This window comes from Musca vetustissima, unplaced genomic scaffold (genome assembly GCF_032173495.1).
Source record: "Musca vetustissima isolate MV318-11 ecotype Yass unplaced genomic scaffold, APGP_CSIRO_Mvet_v1 utg86333, whole genome shotgun sequence".
NCBI lineage: Eukaryota > Metazoa > Arthropoda > Insecta > Diptera > Muscidae > Musca > Musca vetustissima.
In genome coordinates, this window is record NW_026875706.1 from 1 (window position 1) to 12,830 (window position 12,830).

At 35.1% G+C, this 12,830-nt stretch overlaps 1 protein-coding gene across 1 annotated transcript; it reads left to right on the plus strand.

Moving 5' to 3' along the window:
- The first annotated feature begins 918 nt into the window (after positions 1–918).
- Positions 919–1,780, plus strand: LOC133338241 (antigen 5 like allergen Cul n 1-like). The gene is made up of 3 exons (XM_061546418.1): positions 919–987; positions 1,065–1,459; positions 1,528–1,780. The coding sequence occupies exons 1-3, from the start codon at positions 919–921 to the stop codon at positions 1,778–1,780; spliced, it is 717 nt and encodes a 238-aa protein (XP_061402402.1).
- The last annotated feature ends 11,050 nt before the right edge of the window (positions 1,781–12,830 follow it).

Here is a 12,830-nt window from a genome sequence, read left to right on the forward strand (position 1 = left end):
CGAAAAATAGGATTTAATGTGGCATATCAGGATTTTTGGAAGCTTGTAAGAATTTATGCCGATAATGATCCCCATATGTTCCAATATGAAGGTGTCGCCCAATTTTGATATTCTGAAGATCTGTCCCGCATTTCCCATCGAAGTGCTTCCCTTTATTTGGTATTTCGAGGTGTGGGAATCTGACCTACATCTATGAAGCAATTAGTAAATGTTGGCACATGTTTAGACATATATAATTCAATTTGTTGGTATTTAGAAGCTTTCAAACTTATCTTAGGCAGGTCCCGCAATATTTTCAGTACTTTTGGAGGCTTCTCCTGTCGATGCGAATTTTAAAAATTTTTAAGGGTTTTGATACCACCTAAATTTTATTCTTCATGTTGTATTTCATTGGACATCACGTGTCTCATTGACTGCACCAGTAACGATATTTCCTCTAGGTACGCGGCAATTTGTTCAACCTTATCACACCCAAAACAGTGGAATTTTTCCTAAGTATCTGTCAAGAGCGAAAAAAACGTGCGGTCGTTTGAGTTAATTAAAATCTTCTTTTATATCTAACAGACTCAGTATTATCGCATTGTTTATTCAGCTGAGTTGAGAGGTGGAATTCAATTCATAAATTTATTAAAAAAATAGTTAATTGAAACATCTTTTAGATTTTTTTGGAGACAGCCAAATATTAGTAAAATTGAAGAGTAAATAATTTTCGGAAATAATTTTTTTTTTTTTCAAATGAAATAACCTTGCTCCAGAGTAAATTTTAAAATAATAATTTTATACAAAACCAGGGGCCATTGACTTAAAAAACGTTAGTCGAATTAAAGCAAGAGTTTGGTGAATATAGGCCGGCAGAAAATAATGAAATCGGATATTATTCTAATGTTATGTATTATTATACAAGCGCTTAGCTACGCAATGGCAAACTATTGTGCGGCAAATTTGTGTCCACGCGGTGTGAAACACATAGCTTGTAACAATAAGGGGGTAAATCAGTTTACTATAAAAAATATATTTTTTATCAATTAAAAAAAAATAATTTTGTTATTTCTCCTCCTTTCTAGAATTTCTATGCAAGTTGCCCCAAAGATGCTGCCATGGTGAAAATTGGACCCAAATTGAAAAATATCATACTGACAAACCACAACCGCAAACGTAACATTATTGCCGGTGGCAGAATTGCTAAATTTAAGCCAGCTTGTCGTATGGCCACAATGCGATGGGATCCTCAGTTGGCCAAAATTGCATCGTATAATGTGCGTCAGTGTAAAATGTCTCACGACAAATGTCGCAATACACCAAAATATCGATTTTCAGGACAAAACTTAGCCTGGCGTTCATTTAGAGGGAAATTGAAAAAATCGAAGTTAATGCAAGCTGCCATTAATGCATGGTATGTTGAATATAAAGATACCAAATGGACGCATATTCAGTCTTATCCCAGTAGTTATAAGGGACCGTAAGTAAACAAAAATCTGGGGTTAACAAACTAAGTTTAGATTCTCATTACAAATATATTTTTTCCAGAGCAATTGGCCATTTCACCACCCTAATGGGTGAACGTAACATTGCCGTGGGCTGTGCTGCTGCCACCTACTCAACCAAAGGTGTTACATATAAAACATTTTTAGTTGCCTGTAATTATGCCACAACCAATATTAATAATAACCCCGTGTATAGGGCCTGCCCAAAAGCAGCGGCCAAATGCAATGTTGGTGTAAATTCCAAATTTAAGAATTTATGTGGTCCCAAAGAAACGTACAATGTTAATAAATGGTGAAAATTGAAATGAATTATTGAGTTGAAATATTTGAATTAATTTAAAAATTCAAGCCTATATAGCCCCCCACCCAAAAAAAGTAAGGAAAGTAATAAAGCCGGACTGAGCCGACTATATGATACCCTTCATCACTTTGGGTATATTGTAACAATTGCATGTCTCTGTTCCCTCTTTCTCCAACCTATCCTAACTTTAATTTCATTCGAGCAGATATAGAGCCGTTTGCGTAACATGGGTAACGTTTATGGAAAACGATTTATAGCAAAATTGATACACGCTATTCGGTACGCCGAGTTGTTAAAAATATAATCTATATGTGGGAGCTATATCTAAATCTGAACCGATTTTCAAGAAAATTATCACAATAATTATCACATATTCAGTACGCTACGCCAAATTTTGTACAAATCGAAGGATATATATAGGGACCTTGGTGCACCATTTACATAAAATCGAAAATATATATGGAAGATGTGTCGAAATCTAAACCGATTTTTCCGAAACTCACCAATCATCGTTCTAGACTCAATTCATACGCTTCGTGCAAATCGAAGGAGGTGCACTATTTACCTAAAATCGGACGAAAATATATATGAGAGCTATATCTAAATCCCAACCGATTTTCACGAAATTTAACACACATCGTTCTAGACTTAATTCAGCACGCTATGCGAAATTCGTGCAAATCGAAGGATACAAAGGGACTTTGGTGCGCTATTTACCGAAAATAGGACGAAAATATATATGGGAGCTATAACTGAATCTGACCGATTTTCAGTAAACTTGGCACACATCATTCTAGACCTAATTCGTTACGCTGTGGCAAATTTGCAAATCGAAAGATATATAGGGACTTTGGTACACCATTTACCTCAAATCGGGCGAAAATATATATGGGAGCTATATCCAAATCTAAACCGATTTTCAAGAAACTTGACACACATCATTCTAGACCTAATTCATTACGCTGTGCCAAATTTCGTACAAATCGAAAGATACATAGGGACTTTGGTACACCATTTACCTTAAATCGGACGAAACTATATATGGGAGCTATATCAAAACCTGAACCGATTTTCACGAAACTTAGCACACAACATTCTAGACTTAAATGATTAGGCTGTACCACATTTCGTGCAAATCGAAAGGTATATAGGAACCGTTTACATTAAATCGGTTAAATATATATATGGGAGCTATATCTAAATCTGAACCGATTTTTCCCAATTTCAATAGAGTTCGTCCTTGGGCCGAATAAGTGACCTATGCCAAATTTCATCTAATTCGGATCATAAATGCGACCTGTACTTTGTTTACAATTTAACATGAACAGACAGACAGACGGACGGACGGACATGCATAAATCGACTTAGAAAGTGATTCTATGCATATTCTCAAAAGGAACCACGTATCAAAATTTATGTTCCCTCATCAGTCATAAGGCTGAAGGCACAAATACGTGTCTGCTCATTCCCACATTGTACTTACATGTATAGTTTCTGGGTCACAAGTCGTCGTCTCCCACATGGTATTCCATACTGAATTATAATATTCGTCCGTCCGCCAGTCCAAACGTTCTTCTGTTGTAAACATTTAGAAAAAAAGAAATATGTTGTCGGTATTTTTCTTTTGGTCTTAACTAATTATCACATTATTTCAAGCGTCATAAAATCTGAAAACATAAACAAATAAATAACAACAAATATCACATACACACACACACACACCCAGACATTCACATTGGCGCAGTACTAAAAGGAGAGTACATGTAAAAGTGCATTCGAAAAAGGGCACTAGGATTCTAGACTTTGTATGTGCATCTCATCGTCGTCCGTCATCCATGTGCCGTCATAAAAGTCTCTATTTGAAATGTGTTAAAATATGGTGCATAGTATGTTTAGTCGTACATGCATAAATAATACATCATATTTCGATGGGTATCATAAACATAGTTTATAGTACGCTAAAATCTAGTAAAACGAGAAGGGGTAAATGTGTTAATTGTTGTAGGAGTCTAATAAATCGAACATCTATAGAAATTTATTTATGATATAAAAAAAAATTGTAACGGTATTTCAAACGAATATCCCTTTTTCGGATATATCAACATTTTAGAATATATTTATTGAATATTTCAAAACAAAAATTTTCGGAGTAGAAGAATCTACAATGAACTTTTTATACACATCCCTGATTGACTTCTGTACGATGTGGCAAATGGCAGTCTGGTTGTTGTAGCAATCCTTCTGGATGTAGTCTTTGACTGAAAAGTGTGGTGGGCTACGCAATGTTATCCCTTCGGTATGGGGCCTAAGTGAATATATGTCACTACTTTTGTAACAGAAATAGCTGTGGTGACTGGTTTTTTGTCGATTGGAGCTCCCACGTTCGAGGTAATATGGTAGTGGTCATTTCAACGAAAGTAATCAAATAGAATAATCCCATTATTATCCCAACAAAACTGTTACTTTAATTTCTAAGGTAGCTCTCTTTTAAGTCTTCCTCCCACATGTCAGTTTTTATACAATCGACCTCATTGCTAACCAGTCAGGAAAGTAGTATAGTCGGACGGGGCCGACTATATGATACCCTTCACCACTATCCATAAACATTTCAATGGGACAAAAGTATGTAAATCGACTTCAAACAAATATAAATAGGTCATCCATTGTGCTATGCCTGTACTTCTAGAAAACGCAACCACGTAATTCTATGCTCAATTTTGTACATTGTGCAAACTTTGATGTCAATCTGACTAACATGAGGAGTTAGATGCCCAATTTACTAAAAATCATGCGAAAATATATATGGAAGGTATATCCAAATATGAAGCGATTTCAACGAAATATGTTAGGTTATATTAATTTCAGTACGTTTTGGGAGCTATATCTAAATCTCAACCTATTTTCACGAAACTTGGCACACATCATTCTGGACTAAATTTACATCAAATCGGACGAAAATATATATGGGAGCTATATCTAAACTTTGACTGATTTCCACGAAACTTGGCAGACATCACCTAGGCTCAATTCAGTACGTTATGCCAAATTTCGGGCAAATCGAAAGATATATATAGATTTTGGTGCAACATTTACATGAAATCGGACGAGACTATATATGGGAGCTATATCTAAATCTGGACTGATTTTCTCGAAACTTGGCAAATCGAAAGATATATTTGGTGCACCATTTACATGAAATCGGACGAAAATATATATGGGAGCTATATCTAAATCTGGACCGATTTTCACGAAACATGGCAGACATCACTCTAGGCTCAATTCAGTACGTTATGACAAATTTCGTGCAAATCGAAGGATATATAGGGACTTTGGTGCACCATTTACATGAAATCGGACGAAACTATATATGGGAGCTATATCTAAATCTGGACCGATTTTCTCGAAACTTGGCAGACATCACTCAAGGCTCAATTCAGTACGCTATGGCAAATTTCATGCAAATCGAAAGATATATTTGGTGCACCATTTACATGAAATCGGACGAAAATATATATGGGAGCTATGTCTAAATCTGGACCGATTTTCACGAAACATGGCAGACATCACTCTAGGCTCAATTCAGTACGTTATGCCAAATTTCATGCAAATCGAAAGATATATTTGGTGCACCATTTACATGAAATCGGACGAAAATATATATGGGAGCTATATCTAAATCTGGACCGATTTTCACGAAACTAGGCAGACATCATTCTAGGCTCAATTCAGTACGATATACTGAATTTCGTGCAAATCGACTGATATATAGGCTCTTTGGTGCACCATTTACCTTAAATCCGACGAAAATATATATGGGAGGTATATCTAAATCTGAACCGATTTTTTCCAATTTCAATGGGCTTCGTCCTTGGGCCAAACAAATGAGCTGTGCCAAATTTCATCCAAATCGGATTATAAATGCGACCTGTACTTTGTTTACAATTTAACACCAACAGACGGACGAACATGCATAATATTTAGTCCAAACGTAGATCAAGCCCGAAGATGGACAGTATCGGTCCACTCCTTTTGGCAACTCACCCAAAAAGTGGTCAACATTTTGCTGAAAATTAATTTTATAATATTATACGAACGTACTATCCGATTTGAACCAAACTTTGCTGAACCTATTGTCTTTACAAAATCTAAATCAAGTCGGAAAATGGGCACATTGGTTTTGAAAATTTGTAAGGCCAATAGCAATGTTGTGGAATGTCCAATTTGATGCCTAACATGTACATCGTGTTAATTCTTTCAAACTTAACTCAAGTTGGAAGTTGTGACCAGAGATGGTCCGTCAGAAACAGTGACGTAAATGACATACATTTTCCGACGTATAATACATACGTCAAAAACGTCCTTAACCCACCCAAAACCATTAGGTTTTTGACAAGATAGCTATTCCCATTAATCAATTCGAAAATTACGCATGCTTTACTCAAATCCATATAAAATGTCAACATTTTCTTCTCAAAAAAGTTTAGATTTTTTTATCAGCTCTAGTAAGGAATAATCAGATGTACGTTAATTTAATATATATTCTTCAAAATAACTGTATATGGTAATAATATTGAAATAAATGACGTTTACTACATTTATTACATTTTATATAGGTATATGACGTTTTCGACGTTTAACCTTACCCCGTCCTTATATAATCTTCGATTTGCACGAAATTTGGAATAGCGTACTGAATTAAGTCTAGAATAATGAGTGGTAAGTTTCGGAAAAATCGGTTCAGATTTTGATATAGCTCTTATATATATATATATATATTTTCGTCCGATTTTATGAAAGTGGTGCACCGAAGTCTCTATATAAATTTCGATTTGTACGAAATTTGAAATTTTTTCATTGCGTCAGGTTATTTATATAATTTCACAACACTGCAGCTCGAGTACAAAGTCTGCATGGACTTCAACTCAGCTATATGCCCTCTGGCTGGTCTATTTTGCAGTCTTCAAGGCTCCATGCCTTCAGCTTCATACCTTCCTTCTGGTTCCCTTTTATATCCGAGTATCCCGTTAATACCTCATTAATAATGAAGCTATGCTTTCAGTTTCTCTACATATCTCTATTTTCAGGGTACCTATAATTCTAGGACCTCTTGCCTTCAGCTGGTCTATATAGACTGAAGTCTACACCGTGTTTTCGGATCATGTCTATAAGTATCTCTACAGATAAGCTAGTCTCTATATAAATTTCGATTTGCACGAAATTTGAAATTTTTTCATTGCGTCAGGTTATTTATATAATTTCACAACACTGCAGCTCGAGTACAAAGTCTCCATGGCCTTCAACTCAGCTATATGCCCTCTGGCTGGTCTATTTTGCAGTCTTCAAGGCTCCATGCCTTCAGCTTCATACCTTCCTTCTGGTTCCCTTTCATATCGGAGTATCCCGTTAATACCTCATTAATAATGAAGCTATGCTTTCAGTTTCTCTACATATCTCTATTTTCAGGGTACCTATAATTCTAGGACCTCTTGCCTTCACTTCACTTGACTGGAATCTTTAGTTCGTCTATTGAAAATGTCCCACGATTTGTTTTTGGAGAAGTGATTTCCATATATAAACAAAATATTTCATTCCACTAATTAACAAATCAATAAATTTTAATCATTATTATTTGTTATGTTTATATCCTTAGAAGGTTATTTTCATACGAACTAGACACTCATTCATCATTAACACCCCATGATCTTTGTTTGTGTGGGTTTGTTGTGCATCACAATGTGTGGATTGATTAAATCACCACAAATTGTTCCGCCCTTTTGACGCAGCATTTAGTCATTGAAGTACAATGGGATATTTTGATTGGTATGTATCAGTCAATCAATGCAGTGCACCCTTCACTGAACTAAAAGTTGTATATTACGTATGTAAAACTTGTTGTAATTAATCACGCCAACACTTGAAACAAATCGACTGTCAAATGAAAAGTTTTGCTTTCTTAGAATCACAGAAAATATATGGGAAGGCTTACAAACGTATTTATCTATTTATCGTAAACTCTGAGAATTGTTCAAGTGCAATGGTGGAACAGCTGTTAATAGGAATGCATTCCAATGTCAGAGTTCCGCTTGCTCCTCCTCCTCCTTCACCAGTCATAACAAATGAAGTGTTAATTGTAACAAGGGCTGGAATTTTTTTCCAGCCACAATCACAATATTTTGGAAAAAACTGTGTAGTGCCTTCGACCAGCACTGCAATTGAAGTGTTGATTGACATGACATTAAAATCGTTTCAGTTTTCAAGGCTCAAGTGGTGGTTTAAAAAATAAATTAATGACATTTTAATGCGCTTTTCTTGGCGGCTTATAAAAAATTTTATTTTATGTGATTTTTTACAGTGTATTTATAGATTTTTTTAAGTGTCTTTATCAATGGAATAAATGGGAATTTTGACTTTTTTGGTTTCGGCTATAAAACAGTATTATATTTGGTTGGGGATGCTTAAGAAATGTTGAGTATATTTAATTGAGGGGGAAAATAATAACCAACAGTTAACGAGAATTATTTCAAAACATGGATCTACATAGGTCTTTGAAAAATATTCCCTTTAAAAAATTCACGTCTGCAGCTTTATAGAAAAATATTTGTTTAAGATTACCTCCCCCATTCTGGATTTTAAATTTTCAAGATTTTCATTGAGCTGCTAAATGAGAAACATGTCAAAATTTTGAATCTATTGTAACGACTCAATTGTCCAACGAATTGCTGGGGAAAGCTCCCGGCTGCCAGAGTCCGTCACAGAAATTTATTTTTGTCAGCGACTAAGGTAAGAAGTCTGTTGTGTTTGTTTAGTATAGGAGGGTTTTATTGTTTCGTTTTCGGCACAGTTGTTACTGGGGATATTATCAGAGACTAGGGTAGGTATTGGGGTACAGGGGACAAGTCACGGATGAAGCCAGTGATCTTGCCGGGGACAACTGCCTAGAACTGCCACCTGAATGATGAAAGCATCTGTGCGTTATCTAGGCGTAGTGGCATAGGACAACTCACTAGCGCCCACCGCTGAGAAAGAGTACCTTGGATGACTGGGGGCCTGGGGTAACCTGGAGTCTTAGTGGCGTACGATAACTCATAGGGGTACGTCGAACGTCCTGGAGGTGGCTTGTCCAAACTCACTTCTTCCGTGAACGGCGCAGGTGGCAATATCAACTCACCTGTTGTTTCGTGAGTCTGGGGTCGGCGGTTTCAGTGGCAACGGGAAGCTCACTTAACCTTCAGTCATCTTCACTCCTTGATTCTTGATGGACTCACCTGTTAAAAGGGTTTAGGGTATTTCCTCGTCTGGTCCTTGTGCTGTCAGCTTTTCTCTCACCACTGTTCCCGCAGCTTTCGTCGTTCGCCCTTTTATAGGACCGTCGTCGCAACCTTCAGGATCACGCTGTCGTTGTGCATTATTCCTTGGTTGTGCGTTATTCCTGAACGGAAACGAGCTTGCGACTTCCGACATCACACTATTGGATTATTAGTTTTTGAGTTATCGTGCCCGCTGTTCGTAAAAACACAGCTTCAAGAAAAAATTCGTTTAAAGTTTGAGAATCACTCTTGCCGTCACTTGGTGCTAACACAATAAATCGGCTATATTTTCAAGAGTTCTTGAGATTTTCACATGCATTTTTTTGGCACATTCTTGAGTTTGAGTAGGTTCGATTTAGATCAAAAAACTAAATTAATTTTTTTGACACCGAGAATGGGTGAGGGGTTCACTTAAAAATCAATTTAAACATCTTTTAATAATCCACATTAAAAAAAATATATTATATTTCGATTAAAAATATTTAAATTCCTTGAATACTGTCCACAATTTTATCTCGTGCATATGGAACAGACGTAGGCTCGTCGGTGCATCATTTACCAAAAATCGGACGAAACTATATATGGGAGCTCTATCTAAATCTAAACCGATTTTCACAAAACGTCGTATAAATTAATATGAACCTAGCTCAATACGTTGTGCAACAATCCTTAGGAGTTTGGTGCACCATTTACCAAAAAATCGGTATAGGGGAGCTATATCCAAATCTATATATTAATATATATAGAATATATATTTTAATACGCTCCGTAAAATGTTGTCACAATGGAAATAAATATTGAAAGTTTGGTGTACAATTTACCTAAAATCGGACAAAACTATATATGGGAGGTATATCTAAATCTGATCCGATTTCAACAAAACTTCATAAATATCAAACACGACCTAATTTGGTAGGCTGTGCAAAATTTTGTCTCAATCGGACAAATATTGGTGTTTGGTGCACCACTTGCATATAATGGGATAAACTATATATGGGAGAAATATACCTAAAACCGAACCGATATCATCGAAACATCGTATACATCAATGTGGACCTATTTCAATACGTTGTGCAAAATGTTGTCTCAATCTGAATAATATTGGAAGTTTGGTGTATATAGAAGCTATATCTAAATCTGAACCGATTTCCATGAAACTTGGCACACATTACTCCTGGCGCAATTTAGTACGCTATGCAAATTTCGTGCAAATATATATAGGGACTTTGGTGCACCAATTACATTAAATCAGACGAAAATATATATGGAAGCTATATCTAAATCTGAACCAATTTTCACGAAATTTGGCACATATCGTTCCAGGCGCAACTCAGTACGCTGTGCCAAATTTTGTGCAGATCGAAAGGTATGTAGCGACTTTGGTGCACCATTTACATAAAACTTACTTCGGTTCACCATTTCTATAAAATCGGACGAAAATATATATGGCAGCTATATCTAAATCTGAACCGATTTTTACGAAACTTAACACAGATTATTCTGTACCTATTTCAGTACGCTATGCCAAATTTTGTGCAAATTGAAAGATATATAGGGACTTTGCTGCAGCATTTACATAAAATCGGACGAAACTATATATAGGAGCTATATCTAAATCTGAACCGATTTTCACGAAACTTGGGACACATCATTCTACACTCAATTCAATACCCTATTCCAAATTTCATGCAAATCGAAATATGTATATAGCGACTTTGGTTCAACATTTCAATAATGGGAGCTATATTTAAATCTGAACCGATTTTTCCCAATTTCAATAGGGTTCGTCCTTGGGCCAAACAAATGAGCTGTACCAAATTTCATCCAAATCGGATTATAAATGCGACCTCTACTTTGTTTACAATTTAACACCGACAAACGGACAGACGTACGGACATGCATAAATCGACTCAGAACGTGATATTTTCAAAAGGAGACATATGGTTCAAAAAGAGGCATATGGTTCCTCGTTTCCTTTTTCCTGTTACAAACATATGCACAAAGACATAATACCCTGCACCACAGTGTGGCGAAGGGAATAAAAACAACGAATATAATAGTCATTAAAAAAGATTTTTAAAAAAATCCAAGTCTATAATAGTCTTTAAAATATCTTTTAAAATCCACGGCTATATTAGTCCTTGAACAAATATTCTTTTAAAAATCCACGCCTATAGTAGTCTTTGAAAAATATTTTTTTTTCAAATTCTAGGCCTATTGGTCTTTGCAAAAAATATTTATTTAAAATATCCAAGCCTATTGGTCATTAGAAATATTCGCTTTAAACAGACACACACATAGTTCTTTGAGAAATATTCGTTTTGAAAATCTGCGCTTATGACTCTTGTCCCTCACTTATTTTCTGTAATATGTTGATATCCTTTTGTCATAAATTCGTACTTTTGTGCCGGAAACACAATGTCGTGACCATAAATTATATTATCCCACACAACAAAAACAACATGACCAACATTTTCAATATTCATAATATTGTATTCATAAATATTGTTTGTTTGATAAGAATAACAATGATAATTATTCGATTCGGAGTTTATTTTGAACATTATAACCTGACACAAATAGCAGACACAGATTTATATTATTGAGTCCATGGGAAAAAAATAGTGGAAAGGATCATGGCATAATACACATCCTTTTGAGATTTGTTGTATTGTTGTATATTGTAATTTTTGTGTAATCTAAATAATATTTGTATTTGCAAATAATAAATAAAAAATAATATTAGGGTGCCTCACATAATATGAACGCAATATGATATCCTCCACATGATGGCCCAATTTTGACTACAGAGTTTGGAAGGGAATATGAATCAATAAGTGTCCAGGGTTTCTTTTTAAGCCTATTTTTATTTCCAACCCTTTCCTGAGGCTCCTTATTGATATTCTGAATTTCGATCCCAACCATAATTCCCATTTAAAACCAAAATCACAATAGTGTAGTGTGCAGTACTAATACGCGTATTATTAGTAGCATTATTGCCATTATCAACATCAACTAATCAACTCTCTCACAACAGGATGTTTGTTATGTATGTTTGTGTGTATTTAGCTACTGGTATTTGTGTTTGTTATCCACATATGCATCCGTGTCCGTTGAAATGGAATGCACTGTCATGGTCAGTAGTATCTGGTATCTCTGTTCATTTTGGGGTTTCTGTGACTGGCATTTAGAATAAAGGTAAACATGTTTATCTATTATTTAGAAATAATATATATGTGTGTACATATGTCTGAAATGGAAATTATGTTTACATATTAATATATTTTGTTTTTGAAACATTTTTATTATCTTTGTGAACTATATTTACAAGGTAAATAATAATAACAATTCGAATAATTTATGGATGAATAGAATTTTCAAAGACCAATAGGTTTGAATTTTTTTTAACGAATATTTTTTCAAATACCAACAGGCATGGTTTATTTAGGACCTAAATAGGTGTGGATTTTAAAAAGAATATTTTCAACGACCTAACCTAGGTGTGGATTTTTAAAAGATTATTTTTCAACGACCTTAATAGGCGTTCATTTTTAAATATTATTTTTCAACGACCTAAATAGGCGTGGATGTTTATACCATTCACCACACTGTGGTACAGGATATTATGTCTTTGTGCATATGTTTGTAAGAGGTAAAAAACGAGATAGATCCATAGTTCCTTTTGAGAATATGCATAGAATCACTTTCTTAGTCGATTTATCCATGTCCGTCCGTCCA

What these genes read in the sequence shown, in the direction of transcription:
- LOC133338241 (XM_061546418.1), top strand. Translation starts at nt 919, where the DNA reads ATGGCAAACTATTGTGCGGCAAATTTGTGTCCACGCGGTGTGAAACAC. An exon ending in TAGCTTGTAACAATAAGGGG is followed by an intron (nt 988 to 1,064) that starts GTAAATCAGTTT and finishes CCTCCTTTCTAG; the next exon opens with AATTTCTATGCAAGTTGCCC. An exon ending in CCCAGTAGTTATAAGGGACC is followed by an intron (nt 1,460 to 1,527) that starts GTAAGTAAACAA and finishes TATTTTTTCCAG; the next exon opens with AGCAATTGGCCATTTCACCA.